The 19312-nt window shown below is 42.4% G+C and overlaps 2 protein-coding genes across 2 annotated transcripts in view; one reads left to right on the top strand and one right to left on the bottom strand.

The window, feature by feature from the left end:
* KIAA1210 overlaps nt 1-12623 on the bottom strand; it is a 61226-nt gene extending 48603 nt beyond the window's left edge. The window contains exon 1 of the mRNA XM_083797252.1: nt 12489-12623. The gene's annotated coding sequence lies outside the window, so the exon portion shown is untranslated. The remainder of the gene's footprint in view (nt 1-12488) is intronic.
* Nucleotides 12624-12708: 85 nt separating this feature from the next.
* On the top strand, nt 12709-18620 carry PGRMC1 (progesterone receptor membrane component 1; the record flags this gene model as incomplete). Its single annotated transcript, XM_083797326.1, has 3 exons — nt 12709-13039; nt 14607-14762; nt 16450-18620. 3 exons carry the CDS (start codon nt 12709-12711, stop codon nt 16548-16550), a joined length of 588 nt encoding a protein of 195 aa, XP_083653452.1. The 3' UTR covers nt 16551-18620.
* Between the last annotated feature and the right edge of the window lie 692 nt (nt 18621-19312).

The raw sequence follows: 19312 nt of genomic DNA, 5'->3' as shown, positions 1-19312 counted from the left end.
GCCTCTAACTGTGCCCTGTATCAGCTTTTTATTCATGCATGTGAGCCTGAAGAATTGGCCATGATACTTGCTCTGGAGTCTAATTACTGTATGTTGATCTAATTATGTCTGGTTTTACACTCTGTGTTCAATGCCTGGGATTTGGGGGATTTTTGTTGTTGTTGTTGCTTTTGTTCCCTGTTAGATGTCTTTCTGCAATCTCCTTCAATAAAAAGAACATTTCAAAGGAAGCAGCAATACATATAATCTCTTTGATTCTAGTGTTTGCTAATTCCGAGTATGAACTGTTTCTCACAGTTTACCACTAGCATGCTATCTTTACCTCTGAGGAAGGAGTAAACCTCAGTATGGTGTACCCAGTGCACTACTGATTTCTGAAATATGGCAAAAAAGATAGCGGTATGCTAAATCTGTCCTCTCTAGTCTGTGCCTCCTTTGTGTCCTCACAACCATGAGCTCTTCCTGGATTATCTTGAGATGAAGGTCAGACCACATGTCATTCCAAAGGTAATTTCCCAGAGATTTGCAGCAGGATCACAAATATAACCTCAGACTTCAGTGTCAAAAAACATCAGCTGCCAAACAAATAATACAAAGAAGTGTTTGTTTGACATTTTACAAATTTACAACAACTGATTTGCATGTAAACACGCCATTATTTATAGTGAAACTAGCAGTATCCCTGTATGCATAGACAATACAGCCAGGATGTGCTGCTTCTCAAGTATCTGATTTTTTTCCATCCAAGATCATAAATCTAAATTCTAAAATTTTAATGAGTCTGAATGAAAAGCAGATTTTTATTTTTTGACACAGTGGAAGAGCTTGGTATTTCCTGTGAAAATACGAGCATGGTCAATATTTTATATACGGGAAAACTGTAGCTCTTTTGTCTAAGTTTGGGTAGCGCAGAAGCTGAACAAAGGCGCTCTATTTCTACCCGTTATGACTTAAGAAAATACCATGTTAAAAAACATTAGGTTCCAACAACACAACTTTTCCTTCTTGGTGTCCAGGCAGGCACCAATATGCAAGACCATCTGGAAAGAAACGTGAGAACACTACGTAGCTACAGGCACATGGATCATTGCCTAGTCTAGATGTCGAACATCAGAGGTAACAGTTACTGAGTCTAAACAAATATCCTGAGACGACTTGAATAAGGAATTGAGTTCTCCACACCCCATTCTTCCCAAATTCCCCTCTAGGGATAGATCCAGTCAATGTCCTTGCAACACTCCAAGCTCCCTTGGAGACAGATCAGACCTACGCTGCCAGTAATGCTTGCGCTGTGAATAGCAATCAAGTTTAATGACTTCCCATGTATATTAGTTTTGCACTAATGTCGGCCCACCTCTCCGACAGAATTACTCCTGATTTGTTTGTACAGGTATAAGCAAGATGAGAACCAGGGACTCACACATCTGGAAAAATATTCCTAAAACCATCAGCATCCTGAATTTCTATTGCCACCGAAATAAAAATTGAGAAGTGAAGGTCATCTCAGATCCCATCTCCCTGGCTGTCAGCTGGAGTAATAATACGGGAAATCACGGAAGCACAGTTCTGAGGAAAGGGTTGTCTGACTCCGGTGCCTGCAAACACAAGGCTAAAGATAAAATGACCATTAACCTTCAGAGAAGGGCAGTGAGGTCGCAGAACGTCCTGCCTGCAGGCTTTATTGCTCCAAAGGGAAATGAACAGAAAAATACAAGTCAAAACTGCATACTGTTGACATTTAACTCAAATTAGTAGGCAACGGTAACATCTCTTTCTTTGTTAGCTTTCCTTTGTATAAAGGCACAAATGCAGTATCTGTTTCATTTCACAGCCTGCAAAATAAGTAGAAGGTATTGAGTAACAACAAATTTACTCCCACCACTTGATATCTGCAAGATTAATCACAAGCACCAGAGCTGTGTCCCTCCGCACAGAACGGAGTATCTCCCTGCTGCAGATACAGCTGGGAGAACTGAGGCTGAGTAACTCAGTGACTATTCCAGAAGCCATAAACTGCAACTGAACCCAAAGTTCCTGGTGCCTGGAACAGTCTTTTAGAGTCTTTTCCCATCCTCCCTCACTCAATAAGGACAGCCAGAAAGCCCCTACAAGAATAGGCACCCTATAAATATCTGAGATAACTTTAAGTTCACTAGCCAGCCTTCAGCTGTGGGAACTCTTACAGAATCACTGGCATCAAAATGCTGGGTTAAATTAAAAATCAATGGCTCCACCTCACGATTTGGCCCAGTCTGTCCAGAGCTTTAAAATCATCACATAATAAAATACTCCCCATCTTGAGCCAATTTCACCAGAACAGTCCCAAACCCCAGCAGAGTCCTTATTCAGCAGTGCGACGTGTCACTCAGATTCAAGTTCTGGGAATCTTTAAATATCCACAGTTTTAAATATCCAAAGTTTGCTCCCGATGGTCTCTTAAACATGTTGGCGCTGGTCCCATCATAATGGGAAGGAGAAAAAAAATATCTAATAAATATCTAGAAGCAGGAAATATGCTAATTGAAGAAGAAATTTGCCTAAAACTGTTGAATAGGCTACAGTTCTGAGTCACGGAGTCACTTAACCACGTGCTTAAGTTGGATCTCTGCTTGGTCCTTCCCACTCCAAAGGGTACGACCACAGGATAGCGCGTACTCTCGAGCAACACACTGAGCTGATGAGTTCTCTATCACCACAGGACCAGCGGGAGCTGAAAAAGCTAGTTAAGAGTCACGACAAACTGAAGTCCGCTGCTTTAGTGTCTTTCTGCCCTACCAGGGGGACTGGGAAACTCCGGCACTGTTGCTGGTCTGCAGACACCACACACCTGAAATCCACTGGCATCGCTTCACATGCTGACTCCTGGCTACCAGACTCCTGCCATTTCAGCAGTTTCCACCCAGTGAAACACCAGCTGACACTGGTATTGAACAGAGCCCAGAGGGCAATACAGCCAATACTGCCCGGTGTGGAACTCCTCAAGCCCTCAAGGGACTCTGCGCCGCCTGCAGATGAGCTAGTGTGAAGCTGAAAGCTACACTTGGTCTGTGCTCAGCTACAGCTGGACACAGAAATGCTACGCAAGACCTCCGTTCATTAAGGAATACTTACACATAATGTGAATTACAGACTGGATAGTATTTAAAAGCTACAAAAGGTTGCTGAGTTAAGTTACGAGATGGAAAATGGCTTTGCGCTGCCTTCTCAGTTACAGAATACCTAAGCTGTAATATTTTCTCACTGTGGATGAGATTTGGTATTTAACTGAGGCAAGTAAAACACTAATGGGACTTCTGGATTTTCCTCCTAGATTGTGCAAAGTTCTTTCACTGCAAATTCATATGTAATTGATAAATATAATAAGATGTTAACAAAATAATAATATAAAAAAAATCCTAGGGAAATGTCATTGAATGTTGTCAACAACTACTGGTAAAAATGTTGATACGCTGAAGCTTTTATTCTGATCAGAGGCTGTTAGAAAAACAGCAAATACATCAGCTCTGAAGAGTCCCACATCCACTACATAGGCAATGCCCCTTTCACCAGAACTAAACCACCTCCAAAATCTGACCTGTTTCTCCTTTGGAGGAAGGAGGCTACACGACTGCTGATGCTGTGCAGCTCATGGTAGAGCCAAAGCTTTTACCCCTCTGGTAACTGCAGAACAAAGAGCAGCAGTGGTGGCCACAGGTGGAGGGCCAGCAGAGAAGAGGGAATGTAATCACCAGAATCAGAGCACTTGCATTTCTCATATTCCTTTTGTTTCTCCTTTTCACTTCCACAAAAACTGTGGTGACATTGTTTATAACACAGTTTTTTCAGGCTCATCACAATAATAATGGCTGGTTTGCTCCCTTTTTTCTCTTCCCCTCTATTTAACATGGTTTTACACTGCTTCTCATTAAAAAGATAACATAAACCCATTTGCATAGTCTAGGAGCTTAACAAATCAACTAAAGCAAGAACTTCAGAGATAAATGATAGACTTTCCTTGGCTCAAATTTCTTGCTCTAAGCTGATTTATTTTAACAATCTTAATATTTTAATATATTTCTTGTACAATAAGATAGCATTTTTAATTATTGCAGAATCCACAGCTTTAGGTGTTTAACACTCATTAAATCTTCTCTTCAGACATCACAGTAGCAACAGTGATAACGTACAAAAGCTAGATCCCCAAAAAAGAAAATGAGCATTAAAAAAATTCACTGCTTGAAGAAGTACATACTAATAGTTAACAATATGTACAGAAACAGTCTCACATGCTTCTGCTCATGGTATCATTAGTGCTCTTGAGTTCTTAAGAGGAAGCAAATACATTGTGGTTTTGAAATGCGCTCTGACGTGGAATAACTGCATGCTAAGTCTCTTTCAAAGGACCAAAATCTTTAAAACTTAAAAGCTTTATGCATCTGTAAATATGGTCTTTCATAATCTATCTGCAAAGAAAGAAGAATTTTGAAAAGAACTGCCATCCCCACGGCACACAGAGCAGTGCTGAAATGGCACCTCCAGGTGGCCGCTTTCCCAATGCACAGGAGGCTTTCTATGCCCGTTCTCTATTAACATCAGGTTCCTATCCCCCTTTGTTAAATACGATTTAAAGAGTTAGTTATATAAATCCACAAGCTCCCTATGAGGATCTAAATCATTTCCTGGCAGACTCAAACATAATGTATAGCTTGAAAAGCATGCTCATACACACTCCCAGCTTGTAGCATGTTCCTGGATAATTACACCATATATATGGGACTACAGCTGAAATTTATAGAGAAGCTTGTGGACCATTTCTCAAATGCCATGCCAACCACACAACTAGATTTCTTTCCCTCACCCTTTCACTTCTTCCCACTGTGGTAATGAAATGTGCCACACAAAAAAACAGAGGGCAAATTCAGAACTCAGAAATCCTGGCACTGCTTTGACAGAAAGCACGTTGAGAAATGCCTCTTTTGTAAACCTTCCCCTGCCCGTAATTACCAGTGCTTAGGAATATAGGAAGAGCTCCTTGAACCAGAGGGATAGGTTTTATCCTGGCAGGTGAGGAAGAGCTTCAGACCCCCGTTATCTGCCTGCATGTCAGCAAGAGGCCTGGGAAAAGATGCTGGTTTGCCAGGTACCATGGGCTAGGGTGAGGCAAATGTCCCCAGATCACACAGTATGGGCTACAACTCTAATAGAAACTATTATTCTTATGTAAAACAAAACAAAACAAAACAAAACAAAACACACCTTGGCACTCAAAAGAACAAAGATGGGCAAGGAATCAGCCAAACTGCAGCGGCCTGAACGCCTTTGGTGCTGGCAGGTGTCCTTCCCACTTATCCTACTGGAACACAAAGCTGCTGTTGCAAAGGGTAAACTGGGAGAAAGGAAAAGACACACTTGACTGCAAACTACTGTTACATTTTCTGGCTAATTATAGGGATTATATTTAACAGATTTCTGTGAACGATAACAGCCTTGTCTTATTTGTAAGTATCAGTTGAATGTAAGAGCTGTATGTTCAGCAGGAAGACAAACGGCTGAAAGAGCAGATGAAAATCCGAAGAATGGCAGTGAAAGCACGAGAGGCTGTCTAACTCCTTGACATACCATTTTGCTGACGTTAGCCCTAGGGAGGGCATCAAAGTTGTAAGCAAAATAAAAGTATGTGCACTAACCTCTATTTTCCCCCACAGACTTTTAAGGAGCAATTTAAAGAGGAGTTGTGAAATAAGATCCTCGTTACTCCCTACAGTTTTAAGAGCTTACAGTAGGACAGCCACCCCAAATTCAACACTCCTGAGTCAGCACAGCTACACAGTGGCTTAAACAAGTGGGTATTTTGAAAATAGTATTTGGTATTTCAGTTTCTTAATTGCTACAGGTCCTGCTTTCAAGCTCTGTGGCTGTGTATGCATCTTGGCAGTATTGCCTGGTCGGAAGAAGGCTTGGAGTCTTGCACGACCGTTTGGCTGTGTGAGCTATGACCTGAGGAGATCTCATGAGATTTACAGGGAAACTGCAGTAGCTTGCAACAAGGAGGGAGGAACATTAGTTAAAACAATCCTTGTTAATACCACCAGCTGCAAATCTTAGAGTCTGCTGCTCGCCAAAGCGGTGGTTTCAAGTTCCAACCTGTAGCACTCCTTCCATCGCACATACAAGCTGTCAACCAGAGATACAGAGATAAGCCTCTCCAGATGGAGAAAAATTTATGTAGCTTTATGCTTAAACTACACAATAAACCGAGCTTAAACTGACAGCAGAATTGGCAGTTTTCTAGAAACTTATCAGAGGGAATGCCAGGGAGACAGGAGTGCATTTCCACTGAAACCAAAGTCAAGTAACAAAATCTCACACAACGTTTTTGAATTAATTTAGAAGAAACTGATGAAATTCAAATGGCATCTCTGCTTGTGGCATTGGCATTGCTTTTGCAAGCTATTTTAGACTTTAAGACGATGTGCATGCATCTGTGTGCGCATGACTCAACATGATGCTGGTGGCATTCCAATAAAGTCAGGCCACTGCTGCTCGAGTCTGGGCCATATCCAGAGCTCATTAGGATCGGTGAGAGTCTTTCCACTGAGTTCAGCCCCTCGTATCGTTGCCCAGGCTTGCGGTCTGAGGTACAGCAGGGACTGCAGTCACGCTGCTCTGCCCCCTGCGTGACTTATCGCACAGCAGGGCGTTTATGTTATATAACTAAAGATATTGAGACCAACCACATCGCACACACTGTCCTCAGCACAAACATCAGGATTACTGAAAATCCTCAGGAAAAAAAAAATAAATCAACCCCCTAGTTTGCTGAACCCATGTGTAGTTTCTCTTTGTTTGTACAGAAAGAGTTCACATAAATAAATACACATATATGAATGAATCTCTAACATACTTCAACAGTATCAGACACAGTAAGCCTTCTGGTCTAAGTTGTAGTGGATTTTAGGGGAGATTAGGCAGTAAGGGTTGAGGATGTGTTTGCTGGTATTAAACATACTAGGCTCTCTCCCACCTACACAAAGTATGGCTCATTTTGCACACATTTTTCCAGCTGTTAAACAATAAGCAACACCCAGTATTTGCAAGTGCACAGTGCTTTCTTGTGAAACATTCTACATAACCATGGAACTCTAAATAAATTTGTTTAGATTCTAAATAAATGAGCCTCAATGGGTCTTTGGACCAAGCACGATTTCTCATTTCTTCTTTGACTGTCCCACATCTTTTTCTGGTAAAAGAAAACATAGTTGTGCTTCTGTCTGCAGCACACTCTGACCAGTAAATTAAACCACATTTCCAGCGCAGAGAAACGTTAACTGTTTCAAAGAGGCCAATGCCAGTAAAACTTCTTAAGTTGCAAAACTTAACTTTGTGGGTTAAGTCTGTGCTTACCAGCTCCCAGAAAGACTTAAGAAAAGTCTAGAGAAGTAACTGCTTCCCAAATGCCTGAATACAGCTGTGGGTTCCAAAGGACAAATAGTTTTGAGTCATCAAATCTGCACTGGGCATACCTCCGTCTTTTTGGTCACAGGAATCTGAGACATTTCAGAGAACTTCCATCAAATCTCTGATGGAAACACAAGCAATGAACCTAAGTGGAAAGGTATTCCAACCCACAATGATTTTAGAAAACTGAGAAATTTAATTTGGGTTCACGTAAAATCTAAATAACTTGGCTTTGCATAGCAGAAAAAGAGTGTAGTATACATACGTAGCTGCATAAATTTGCAGTTGTATTTGTTTTATAACAGCAAGAGTTGTGTATATTTGCATTTCTCATTGTACGATGTATCTGCAAAGATGTAGGAGTCCTAATTATCATGTAATGTATTGTGTGAGAGAAAAACAAGTAGAAAACTCACTTTCATGAAGCTGTTAATAACAAATAATGCCACTATACTTTCTTTGCTAAGACTGTTTAAAAGGGTCCCACTGGTAAACTTCAGGTTATCTGTAACCTCCTTCTGTTTCCACCGAAAAGACAACACAAAGTGTAAAGACCCCCAGTGACTGTAACCCCAAGGGATCAGAATGCGTATTCTAGGCCATATCCTTCCACTTCTCCAATCCTCTACACCAGGGCTGTGATTACTAAAAACCCGTCTCAATCTGCATCAGAGGAGCTCTGCTGGTGGCGGGGGTCCAGCAGAGGAGCCTGCTCACTCAGAGATTGCTGCAGGATGTGGCACAAGGACAGAGCACGGCAGCTGGAAGGGAAAGGCACGGTTTTGAACAGCACTTTGAACAGCATTTGGACCAAATGGTAGAAAAGCCTGGAGGTGGTGGTTTGCAGGGGCCCTTGCATACTCCCTGCTCATCATACCTCGATGAAAGGCTCGTTACCTTGATGAAAACGCTTGCCCTTACCTGAGCCACTCCTACTGGCACAAGAATTGCATTGCAGGAAATTCATCAGAGATGCCTTGTGGTTAAGGCTTTGCTCCTGCACACAGCTGTTAGTGAGATCATGCTCTTACACCACAGACTGGATGAGCAAACCAAGCACAAAGGAGGCGACACGGTGGCCTTTCCAGCCTGCTACAGGTTTCATGCCCGTGATGCTCCCTCTGCCGCTCTTCTCCTGCCACCGCCACAAACTGGCTCCAAAGAAAAAGAGACAGGGTGGGAACAAAGGGAGAGCTTCCCTACCGTGTGTTGAAAACTGGGTTCCACTGGATGGCTGCTTGGCAAGCTAACCGCATGTCCGAACCAGGCATGACTGAACTGCCTTCAACCACTTAATAAAATCAGAAAACCAAAGATAAAACCGTGTGTGCAACAGACAGAAATCTGGCTTGTACCTGGAAGTGTGTCTAATCAAACCAGGCACCTAGCTAATTTTGGAAAAAAAGCAAGTGATATTCCTTCTATGTGTCTGTCTTGCTACTGCTGTCGCCTTTTTTTACTCAGCTTCCCCATCTTGTCTGTGCTGCTTTGGATTTGGCCATCTAACTAAAGCAGAGCAAACAAAGGCAGCCAAAGCATCCTCCTCTGTACTCAACTGAGGGTCTTAGAAGCAGATTTCAGCTACACAGAAATGTCACTCACACTGAGATGAGAATCCATGCCCATCTTGTTGCATTTCTGTTACTAAAATGCTGCAAGCTTACACCTAGAAAACTCTGCCATCCCAGTTTATTGATACTTCCCCTCTTCTAACCACTAAACCTATTAATGCTGTAGTTGGTTGTCAATTCAGATTGAAACAGAATGGCCTGCTCTGTAGCAGAGGTGGCACACCAGCAGAGTGGTAGAGGAATAACTGGTCCCACTCCAAGGATATAATGGCATAAGCAGAGACGGCTCACACACTCAGAAATGCTAAGTAAATGTTTCCAGTGTAAGCAAAATGTGTGCCTTGTGAAGGACACGTGTACATGCAACAGGTATAATTCCCCTACCTGGCACCAATGGGACAGAGAGAATAACAGTTCCTACTCAGAAACAGCGCTACTGATTTGACTCATTCTGTGAATGGTCTGTTTCCTTCATGTCATCCAGTTATTTCAGTTATTTTCCATACAAAAAAAAACCTCCTGGTTCATCAAACCTCTAAGCGAATCCAAGGAGTTATTCTCAGGAAGCCAGGGATTTTATTTACTGTCAATCAGCGTGCTTTCTAGGGACACTGAGACTGTTACACTGCAAGAATCATACAGACTTGCATTTTCTTGTTCTCCCTGCCTCTTCCAGAAATATCTCCAGCCTGTCCAGATTGTTTTTGGCATCTGCTGCCTTTCAAAAAGGAGCCCAAACCGAGTTCTCACCTGGACCTTCTCCTACAGTTAAAAGGCAGTGAGACTTCTCCCCCACATCCTGGTGCGGTTGCTGTACAAACTGACCAAGCGAGCCTTCTTGTCACGGTGACCGTCGGTCCTGTTCGGCATGACTGAGCCAGAAGGCACAGCCCTGGCAGCCCGACAAGTGAGCACAGGGCTGGTGATGCTACAGGGGAAGGATTTGAGTTGCAAGCTCACATCAGTATGTTTCTGAGGAAAGAAATTCTCCAGCAGACTTTTCCCTCTGAGCAGTCCCTGCCTTTCCAACACCCCTCTCTGAGGCTTTTTCTAAAACTTGGTAAATAAAAATTTCATCTGGAGCTGTTTTATGCTGCAGATGTTTAGCCATTTATTGCTAGGATCTTGAGAGCCTTTAGCACACTGTCATCCTCACAGTGCAGGGTTCTTTCTTCTAGCACTTAGCTGGATGGCAAGGAACACAGCTAGACAGTCAGAAGATGTAACTGTAATAATAAGCAGTAATGTGACAAAGATGGATATTTAAAAAAATAAAAAGCCCAGCAGAAAGACAGCCTATGCTTTTGATCTGAGGACTAGACATAATTCAGGACATTCCTAGGCCAGGTGCCCGCTCTCTGTACCTGGAACAGACCCACTCCAGCAACAGCTCAATGTAATGTCTGCTGCCAACATTAAGAGCATGTTTGGCCTGCAGGACCTCTGCAGATGAGGGAGGGGTTCTGTTTTCTTGGCATGGGTTGGCACTAGTCAGTAAAAGGAGAGCGAGATACCAGCTTGGCAGCAGCGGTCCCCATATCATCTGCCAAGGTAAAGAGTATCATGGGGAATGCAGACAAAGCACGCTTTGTTTAGAAGCACAAAATATGCTCTGAAAGATTCATTAAATATACCAGACAATTTCTAAAGCAAAAACAGAGCAGTAAGAAGAATGCTGAGGTAGAGCAGAGCTAATTTTGCTTTATCTCTAACAAATTTATACTGCTTAACAAACAAAACAAACAAACAAAAAAAGGAATACTTAAAAACTGTTTGGTTTACTTGTTTACTTTGATTTTTAAGGATATGAAAGTTTTAAGTTCTAGTGCTGTTTTCTTCAGTAAAGACAAAGGGAACTGCCCAGAACCGCTTTATCGCCCTATCTCATGGATGTAGTTAACAGAATGGTTTCAAGGACGAAACTATTGTTGTCTACAGAAAGGTAAGAAAAAAATGTGGGGGGGGCATAGCTAATGCCTGTGGTATTTAACTGGAGCTGGGGCCAACTCAGTTCTGACTTGAACTTCAGCTCCATTGAAACGTATTGCCAAATAAATGTGCTAGCAAGAAATGCATAACAAAGGCCCTGTGAATGTAGATAATTCTAAGTGATGTATCATAACTTTTTTATGTCCATTTATTTCTAAATATCTGTTCTCTTTTTTTTTTTTTTCCAAATAACATGCATTTTGAGGTATATGAATATTTTGGGATATGCTAGAAGGTTAAAAAAAAATGAAATTGGGCAACTTAATTTGCAGTACCAGTGCTCGTGTGGAAGATAACTTGAGATCCTATCAGTCTTGGCAGTGTTTCCTGGCCCTCCTTTATCTAAGAATGAATTGTCCTCGCATGGTTTCTCTAGGATACTAGGCATTTTCCCTCCCTTCAGTGCCTGGTTCACGGTCAAATTCAGGGTTGGTGTTGCTTTGGAGTTTGGGTTTCTCCTCTGTCTTGAATAAAATGTAAGCGATGAAAGAAAAATCTCCACATAAATTTCTGTTTCCACATCTATTCCTCTAACGTGTAAAAATCAACATGACAAAATCTAATAGTTTTGTATCGATGCTAACCAGAATTAAGTCCCAGGTTAGGTAATACAGCTCCTAGTTTTAATAATTCTAAAGTTTAGGAGATTTATCTAGTATCCCAAGTAGGATCAAAATCCAGACCTGCCTTATTACCAAATACAAGTTTCTGTCACCAGATCCAAGAAACAAGGAGTTTTTCAAGTTACACAGCGGCTAGAAGCAAAAGTCAGCATATACCAAGGCCCAAGTGCTGATCAATCAAACACGGAGCTTCCCAAATCAGACAGCAGGTGGAACCAAACACCATACCTTGCAAGGGCAGAGCCGATATGTTTAAAGATTGTACAACTGAGAGGTCTGGGGTGCATCCCAAAGGCAAAACCCTTCAACGGCAGCCCTGGCAGCACACAGAGTTAAAATTCCTGACAATTAGGAAATAAATGAAATGGACTGTTTCTTATTGTACTTAACTGAATGTCCCAATGATAGGTCCCATATGAAATATCCTTTATCCACTGAAGCAATCATCTGAACCACCTGCCAAGCTACAAGGTTAGCACACTGCATCTCCTCTGAGTGATCTTACTGACTTGTGCAAGGGGAATAACGATATTCTGACTGGACATTTATTTATTTTCGTTAAAAATGGTGGTAAGGACACAGTTTATGGAGAGAAATACTCAGAATTTCACTTTTACAGAGACAAATACCCCAAAAGTGGCTTCTGCTTTTCCACAGCGGGTACTCAGGATGGGGTGACACCAACAAGCCGCAGCCAGCGCTCCACACGACCACCACATAAAACAGAGGGAGGTGTCAGCACTTCCTTCGCCTTAAGCTTTCGTCAACCAAAATTTCCCCTGAGAAGAAGCCTGAATAAAGCAGCCTACGGCCGGCCACGTTCTAAGAAGCACCTCAGGAGCTGCCGCCGGAGGGCTGGGGCCATTACCTGACGGACACAACCCCCGGAGCGCTGCCGCCTCCTCACGTTTGCCGCCTCGGGGCGGGCTGTGCAGCTCCTGAGGCGGGTCGCAGAGCTCCTGAGGCGGGGCGGCCGCCATCACGACGCCCCCTGCTGCCTCTCTCCGGCTTCCGCCGCCCCCCGCCTTCCTCCCGGCCGGCCCGCCCCTGGCAAGCCGCCGCCCCGCGCCTCAAAGCCCGCCGAGCCCATGGCCCGTGAGGAGGCGGCGGCGGCGATGGCCGGCGAGGAGGCGGCGGCGGCCGGCGAGGGGGGCGGCTTGTTGATGGAGATCGTGAGCTCCCCGCTCAACCTGAGCCTGCTGGGCCTCTGCCTCTTCCTGCTCTACCAGATCCTGCGGGGCGAGCGGCCCGCGGTGCCGGCGGGCGAGGAGGACCCGCCGCCGCTGCCCAAGATGAAGCGGCGCGACTTCACGCTGGCCGAGCTGCGGCCTTACGACGGCCGGAGCGACCCCCGCATCCTCATGGCCGTCAACGGCAAGGTCTTCGACGTGACCCGCGCCAGGAAGTTCTACGGGCCCGGTGAGGGGCGGCGGGGCGAGCCCGGCCCGGGGAGCTCCGGCTCTCGGGGAGCTGCCCCCGGCGGGGAGCGGCGGCGCGGCGCGCAGCATGGTGCGGGGGCCTCCGCTCTGAGGCGAGGGCAGGGCCGGGGCTCCTCGGCCGGGCCTCGGCGCTGGGAAGGCTCCAGCTCTGCCAGCCCACATCGCGCCGTTATTCTTTTATTTTCCCCTACCTAAGCTGTTAGGGCAGGCAGCAGAAGCGGGATGTCCTCTCGGTGTTTGCATTCCATTCCAACTCTTACTGAACTGCATAATACTTATATTAAAGCAATACGTAGCCGCTTAGGTTAAGCCAGCTTTCTGTCAGGGGTACAGGCACTTCAGAAGTGCAAAGAATGAAGTAAGCTTTACAGAGCAGCTGGTGCTGAGGTGGGGGAGTGTGTGCACATAGATACGAGTTTAATCGCCTCCACTTTTACCAGAGGTCTCCGGAGATGCTTCACTGAGGTCTGAAAATTTCTGCTGTCTGGTGTGACCACTCTTGAGCTGTCCAGGCATCTGGTGGCTGTGGTAGTGAGCTGCCACCACTACTCTGAGACGAGAACACTGCAAGAGATATTAGGGAGCTTGATGAGGTTATTACTTGTGGCACAAAGACAGGAGACTGACACTAAGTAATGCTGGGCTGAGTTCAGCAGCACTCAAGATGATACGTACAGAAGAGTTAGTTGTACAGTTCTGTGTCAGTACTAAAACCCACTTGACTTAAGAACCATGCTTTAGATGTTACCCTTCTGGACAACACTAAAAGCTGTCCTTTGTATAAAACGTAGTCACCACAGTGCCTGGCTACTTGGTTTTCTTTTTAATGGAAAAGTAAGATTCTCTCTGAGTACAGGAAAAATGTCACTGTGGGAGGTGTGGAAGATGGGAGGCTCTGTGCGGTAACCAGAGTTCACATCTAGCTTCTTTAAGCTCCCTTAAGAACTTTCAATGTCCAGTTGCAACATGCTTGTCATGCAAGCAAGTTAATGAGTAATGAAGTTTAGCAAGAGTCTGCCTTGATAAGGTATCCCTGATCCACTGTGAACTTCACGTTTTGGTCATTTGAGTTCATCTTGCATTTTGAAAGCCTTAATAGATATTACTTCCAAGATAGTACTTTATAGTATCACTACCACGTTTTTAGTTAGGTCATCCTTTCAGCTCTCTAAGCCCACAGCATCTCTCAGAAAACCTCCGTTTCTCCTCAGGCTTACAAATCCATCCTCTGTTCCTCTTTCTGAGGATGTCCTTCCCAATCTGTATGCTTATTCTTACTCTGTGTTCCACACACTATTGCGTGATTTGTTGCCCAGAAGTTCCAACACACTCGGTGTCTCTTCCCATTGTTTTGTTTCTTGACTTCTTCCTCTGTTTTTCCTTGTTACCAAGTAAAATAAAGTCTGGAAACATTTCAGGAGTTTAAGATACTTCTGACCCTCAAGTCAAGGTAGGAACTCAATCTGTTTCAGTCTGGAGACTCTGATCCTTGAAGATCATACAGCATCTGTTGCCTCTGTAATAATGTTTATGTTTTTATTTTAAAGAGGGCCCGTATGGGATTTTTGCTGGGAGAGATGCATCCCGAGGTCTTGCCACTTTCTGCCTGGATAAGGAGGCTCTGAGGGATGACTATGATGACCTCTCTGATCTCAATGCTACACAGCAAGAGACCTTGAGGGATTGGGAGTCACAATTTACTTGTAAGTAATTTTAAACCTATTTACAAAGAAGTAGCTAACCAGCGTGTAATAGGGGAAGCAACAGTTAAAAGTCTGTTACTAATTTGAAGCATCGGTCTGGAAGCTTACTTTTGAGTTAATGGCTCAGTTTACCAGCTAAAATTCTCATTGTTCAAAAAATTAAGAGAAATGTAAGGCATATTCCCTCCCTCTGTGCCTTACAGAACAGTAAGAGAGTTGGAAACACTCTTTCAAAAGATCTGTAAAACCACCCAAAAAGTTGACAGAAATTGGAAGTACAGCACACCTCTAATACAGTTAAGACACCATCTATAAAGACAATTAAATTTGAAGCTCTGAAAAATGAAGCTTAAGTCCCATCCAGCTTCTCAGAAGTACGAGTAACATTTGAATTATTACTTCTTGGTTACTTTGAGTTTTGAATACCGTTTAAACAAGGTCTTTTTCCCTTTGGGCTCCTGATACAGCTAGATACAGCTATAACTTTTATACTATAAACAAGTAATTCTGTATTGCCTTGCTGATGACTTTATTAGATTCATGGAAAATTGCCCAGTTGACCTTCTACCCACAAAATGATTAGGAATGGGCAAATGCCATCCCTGGATGTAACTGTACCAGTGATCACCAGAGCAGCACAGGAAAAAGGCAACTTGCACACTTGGGACATTTGGTATAAAATTAACAGAAGGAAGTCATTTTTGTAGTTGCCCTGTTTTTCTCTGCTTAGCAGCGTAGGTTTTTAAAAGGCTTAGTGCCATGTGTCCCAACTTGCTACTCAAAAAGAAAATCAAACCACGGTTTTATGGAAATTGTTGTGTTGACCTTGTACCCTGTTGGCACGATTTTTTTTTCCTCCTATGATTTATCTTACTGATGAAAAATAACTCTTCCATATCTCATATTGCCTTTTAGGCCAGTGAACACCAAAGGGATTATTTCTGCTCAGATAAGACAGAAAATAATTCTATTAGTTAACTTATCTTAGTGAAAGGATTTATATTTATTTGATAAAAATTGCACATGCAAAGTTTGTATAGTAGAAATCAAGTATTTTTTGTTTTTAAATCCGGTATTAAAGATTTACTATCACTAGTTGGAATGGAGCTTTCTCCACATAATGTCATTAGAAGGTCTGAGTCCTGACCTGCCATGCCCCTGCTATTTTGGCTCTGTTTTAATCAAGGCTGTTAATCATGCCACACTGAAGGGTTGTTTTATGATGTTAACAACTACATCCCAGAAAACAGAACTACGTTATCAAATTTCTAACCTAATCTAGTGTTTGTATCTACCTTTTCAAGAGTTGGGCATCAAGATTGATGCTGAATTGCACTCAAAAATTAGCTTTGGCACAGCAAGAAAAATAATCGAATCCATGATTCCTTTTCTTTAGCTGGATGAGTCCCTCATTTTTCATGTGTCGTTACATTAATTCATCTTCTGGCTTAGCCAATAGAAGAATTATATTTCATACACTTTGCATATTTCTTAATTTATTACAACACTAATAGTTGTTCAAGTAGTTTGTTTTTTTCCTTCTCCCCACTGTTTGCAACAAGGAGCTCAGAGGTGTTCTATTACAATAGAGGCTTCTTGTTAATTTATGAAATAGAAGCAGGAGTTACAAAAAGTACCTCTTCAGGGCAGAATAATGACTTGATTTTTTTTTTCTTCCAATTTTCAGTTAAGTATCACCATGTTGGTAAGCTGCTGAAGAATGGGGAAGAACCCACTGTATACTCTGATGAAGAAGAAAAAGATGCCCAAGATGCAAAGAAAGACTAGAAAGTGCAGTGAGGAACAGTCTATTTTTGTATCTTAAGGGATCGTTTGTAACATTCCAGTTCTGTTTTACAAGTTGCAACAGCAACAATGCTTACAAAAAATCCAGTTACAGTGAATCAGGTTTATTGCTCTAGGCTTCCTTTTCAAATTCAGTGATAAACTAGTAAAGGTCTAGTGTGTCTTCCTTTAAACCTGCATAATATGAAGTATGCACAAAAAATATCTGTGCAAAAGTAAATTGCAACTTTTGCAATAAAGGACTGATTTTATTCTGTCACTATTAGGGCAGAGTAGGGTTGAAATCCAGTTTTTCATTAACCTCCTAGCACTGTGGACACAAGCACAAGAATAACTTCACGTATGTAACATAAATTCCACTAAAATTCATTTAGCGTTAGCTTCTGCAGGATCTGGGCCTTCGGTTGTAATTCCTTTAGAATCACAGAATGGTTTGGGTTGGAGGGGACCTTAAAGACCATCTAATTCCAACCCCCCTGCCATGGGCAGGGACACCTTCCACTAGACCAGGTTGTTGGCAATTCCTGGCAACCAGGAATTGACTGCACATTCAATAGTGAATTAAAAAATATATATCCCCAGGAAAGGGTACGGTACCACCAGCTTTTGCCATAAAAAAGATCATGTAAGGAAGTTGCTTAGTTTAGCTGCAGTTTCATATTTTTTGTTTGCTCGTTCATGAAGCACCATACTCATTTGTGGTGCAATATAATTCAATATTATGTCTGATAATCTGGGTTTTAAAGAGTTACATAGAGGCTTACATATGAAACACTAACTGCTTAAAAAAAAAGGCAAGAATTTTTGAGAGGTTAAATCACTTTTAGATACTTACAAAATTAGTAAGGACAGATGAATACCTGATGTATTCAGTCATGCAGCTGCATTAATACTCTTTGTTTATTTTTAAAGTACATCTGAAGTGTTACTTAGGTACTGAGTGTAACTACGCATCCTTAAAAACTAGGTTAATAATGAAGTACAACTTACCTGGACTATCATTTGTTCGTTTTTCTTAGAAAAACTATTTTAAGAATTTAAATAAAATGAGATTAAATGGGTAAAAGCAGCTGCTGTTGATTCTTAGGCCTTAAAAAAGACTTGCTGGCATGGCACGATTAACAAGTACTCCTGTACATGCACCTTTAGCAGAAAAACCTTTATGGTCCATGTAACTTATACAAGTTTCCTGTACAAAATAATAAAACGTGGTGTGAGCCATTTCTGCGTCGAGGCTTTTGTTGCTTTGGAATGTTGCTGTTAAAAGAAATGGCAAAATCTCATGCATAACCAGCAATGTTATACCTGGGGGAACTGACTATTGAATTGCATTTCACCTGTTTGCTCTTTTAGTTTACGTCTCTGCTTAATTACTAGGTTTGTCCCAACCATGTAACTTAGTCTCCTACCAAAGGAGGCCGAGTAAATGCGCATGACTGAGGAAAAATGTAAATTTGCCCCTTTATCAGCCAAAATACATTTGTATAACTTTACCAGAAATTTCCAGGGAGATAACTAATGATTTGTTGATCTCTTGTAAATGTGATTCTTGTCCAGGTGATTCTGCTTGGGTGCCTGTCTGGTATAGTTCCCCATTATTTAGTTTCTCTGGTTCAGCTCTTCTGCTGCGTTGTTTCAACTCGGCAGCACAACCAACATGATGAACTGAGGCCTGAGTGGAAAGGCGTGAACTAGACAAAATTGTTCAGAAGTAGAGTGCATTGCACAACAGAAACTTTCATAAATATGTTGACACAACATGCTGAAGTGCCTGAGACCGACTGCAGTGAGAACTAAAGACTTTCCCTCAATCCTCACACTTTCATGGTGTTTTTCCTTTCAGTTACACTGGGCCTCCCACTGAACAGTGCAGCTGTTTGAGCCAGATAGCTTGCATAAAGTGTTACTGTATGAACTACCTAATGAAGGTCTAGAGACAAGTCTAAGTCTTGTCATGGCCTTTGTGTTTTGCAAACTACTTCTAATGGTTTACCTCAAATCCGAAATGTGCTTTTATCTGTTTAAGGCAGAAAATAAATGTCTTGCATAATGGTGGTGTGTGTTTTTATTTACTGTGACTGAAAGTGATGGCTAATCCTCCCCCAGTGTTACAAATTTTACAGCCTACAATCTGTCTTTCTTACGTTATTCAACATGTAGATTGAGTATAACACGTTCAAGCTGAATGGCTCTGAATGTAGTTCTGTAGCATAACAATTTTTAATAGAATACTAAATTCAGAACATGTTCACATATTTTACTGTTGCAAAAGCAGAGTTAGGCATAAAAGAAACAAGTATTTGCTGACACTGAGCAAAAGCTGGAGTTCTGGAAGGCTGTCACGCAGTGGAACTGGGCTGGGCTGTAACCCACCCTTCAGTAGGTCCAACGCTGACTCTTAAGTTAGTCCACAACAAATCCTGAGGAACCAAGCACTATTTTAAGTATGAATCTGCACATCACAATATGATGCTTCCCAAATAAATGACAGAAAACTGGCAGTAACACAGGACAAAGTGTAATATTAAGCACGTGTGCCTCCTGGGAGGGAAGCAGTACAATTCAGATAAGAGCAGTACCTTTTCAGAGAAAAAAATCATCATGAAAGGGAAAGGAGTGAATCACAAGAACAGTGGTTTCATGAAGCAGCAGGCACACATTTTCTCCTGAAGTGCTAGAGAAAATGGGTGTTTTCTGTCTTCTTTTTGTTCATCGCAACTTGATCTCTTCCTTCAACTGACTGG

The sequence above is a fragment of the Anser anser genome (genome assembly GCF_964211835.1).
Source record: "Anser anser genome assembly, chromosome: 13".
NCBI lineage: Eukaryota > Metazoa > Chordata > Aves > Anseriformes > Anatidae > Anser > Anser anser.
The sequence above is the reverse complement of the archived record's forward strand: the minus strand, read 5'-3'. Positions and strand labels throughout refer to the sequence as shown.